This window comes from Austrofundulus limnaeus, unplaced genomic scaffold, assembly GCF_001266775.1.
Source record: "Austrofundulus limnaeus strain Quisiro unplaced genomic scaffold, Austrofundulus_limnaeus-1.0 Scaffold37, whole genome shotgun sequence".
In the NCBI taxonomy this organism is placed as follows: Eukaryota; Metazoa; Chordata; class Actinopteri; order Cyprinodontiformes; family Rivulidae; genus Austrofundulus; species Austrofundulus limnaeus.
The window spans coordinates 1,115,790-1,117,719 of NW_013952439.1; the positions used below are offsets into that span (position 1 = coordinate 1,115,790).

At 40.3% G+C, this 1,930-nt stretch overlaps 1 protein-coding gene across 1 annotated transcript in view; it reads left to right on the top strand.

Moving 5' to 3' along the window:
• cchcr1 (coiled-coil alpha-helical rod protein 1) overlaps positions 1 to 1,930 on the top strand; it is a gene marked incomplete in the record, with an annotated part of 15,215 nt that overhangs the window by 6,888 nt on the left and 6,397 nt on the right. Inside the window, 3 exon segments of the mRNA XM_014006722.1 lie at positions 53 to 125; positions 1,086 to 1,204; positions 1,303 to 1,491. Coding sequence (XP_013862176.1) covers positions 53 to 125; positions 1,086 to 1,204; positions 1,303 to 1,491 — 381 coding nt within the window.

The following is a 1,930-nucleotide window of genomic DNA, read 5'->3' on the forward strand; positions in this document are numbered from 1 at the left end:
TATATATATTAATGCAGTATATCTGCTAAAGAATGTTCGTAATGTTTTGCAGGTTTGGTTATGAGAAGAACGGCTCTACAGAAAATTGAACAAGCTTGTAAACAGACAGAAGAGAAGAACAACAGGTGGAGTTTAAATTGGTTTTATTTCACTTTTATACTTGGTGGTTTGAAAGACGAGTGTGTAACAGTACTGCATATAGCTGTGCGTTTAGGGGGGATGATGCTGTTAGCATGCATGATTCTATCAAAAATACCATATGCATTGAAAAGTATAAATAATTAAACCATATATCAGGGCTGCTGATGCAAATTTTACTTAATTTAATATAAAAATTCATTTAAAATCAATTTAAAAAATTTAATTGATGATTCAAAGTTGCATTTCACAGCTTGAGGACCCAGTCTTTTGCAGCTTTTCTCATGGAACCTAACTGCGTAGTTTGTGTTAATCCCTTATATGTATGTATTAGGGCTGCAACGATACAGAAAATTCACGATTCGGTTTGGTTCAATACGTTAGTCTCACGGTTCGATATTGTTTCGATACAAAAAAGAGAAAGTTCCATGCCCTCTTTAACTTGTAATTTACTTAAATTAATTATGAACATTTGTTTAACCTCAAAAGTACAGTTTTTAAATTAAATGTTGCTGAAACAGCAAGTTTCTCAGTGGATCTGCGCTCGAATGTGCAGCCTAGGTGGAGTAGTCGAACACAGATCCACTGATCCTTCAACACAGAGCATCTTCAAAAGACAAGCTGATGAAATAAATAAAAAGAATCTGTATTGTTCCATACAAGTGTGTATTGAACCTAAAGCACTTTCAAGCTAAATTATTAAGAATATTATAATTGACTAATAAGTTATGTAAAAATGGTACATTACTTGACGCATGTCCTGTTCCCATGCTTCACTCCTGGAGCGCAGCATGTACTCTGCCATCCATCAGGGGGTGTTGCAGCACCCGACACACCCCTRTTGCTCAGAGCCTTGCTTATGCAACCACTTTTTCATTTTTGTGATTTTCCTTTATCCAGCTAAAGTTCTCACCCACCCCACTTTCTCTGTTGTTGTTACTCCTCAGCATCAGAAGCCTTCAGATGGAGCACAGTTTGGTGTGTGAAGAAAGAGACAAACTCACTCAGGAGCTCAAACGAACCCCTGAGCTCATCGAAAAAGCTCTGGCTGACCTGAAAGAACAATGTGAGACCCTTCACACGTCACAACGCTCTCTGTGTCATTCAGTATCTGTTTAATTTTTTTTTTCTTGGCAAATGCTCACCTTTGACCTCATTTTCCAGATGAGAGTAAAGTGAGACAGCAGCAGCAGGAGCTGGAGCACAGCTGCACAGAGCTGAAGCTGGCCGTGGCGGGTAAAGAGAAGGCAGAGCAGAGCTTGCAGCAGACCCGAGCCCAGCTGGAGGAGAGCAGCGCCGGCCTGGAGAGACTCCGCTGTGAACTGCTTCGCCAGCACGAGCAAAGCGAGCACGGTGAGGCAGCGGCTATTTTGGGCTCCAGGACTGCTGCTCTCAGAGTGCTCCCTCGTCTGCTTATGCTTCAGTTTACACGTGGGGCTCACTCTCACACTCCAATAAGATCAGGAGCTTTATTGGAACAGCTGGGAATTTTGTGACAAGACCTTGGATGTGTCTATGTGAAAGAGATGTAGCTTCTTTTAGTTCCTCAAAAATCACTTTAAAAGTGCATTTAATAGAAATGTTGACAATTCTGATCTCAGCAACATTTAAACTAAGCAGATTTGCATCATTATAGATGTTTAATCATTATAGATCATATAGATATTATATTACATTATAGATCATATAGATGCATCATTATAGATGTCTTCTCTCTTAACCTCTCCTTGGGCTGCTACCTTATCGTGGTGGAGGGGTTTGAGTGTCCCAATGATCCTAGGAGCTATGCTGT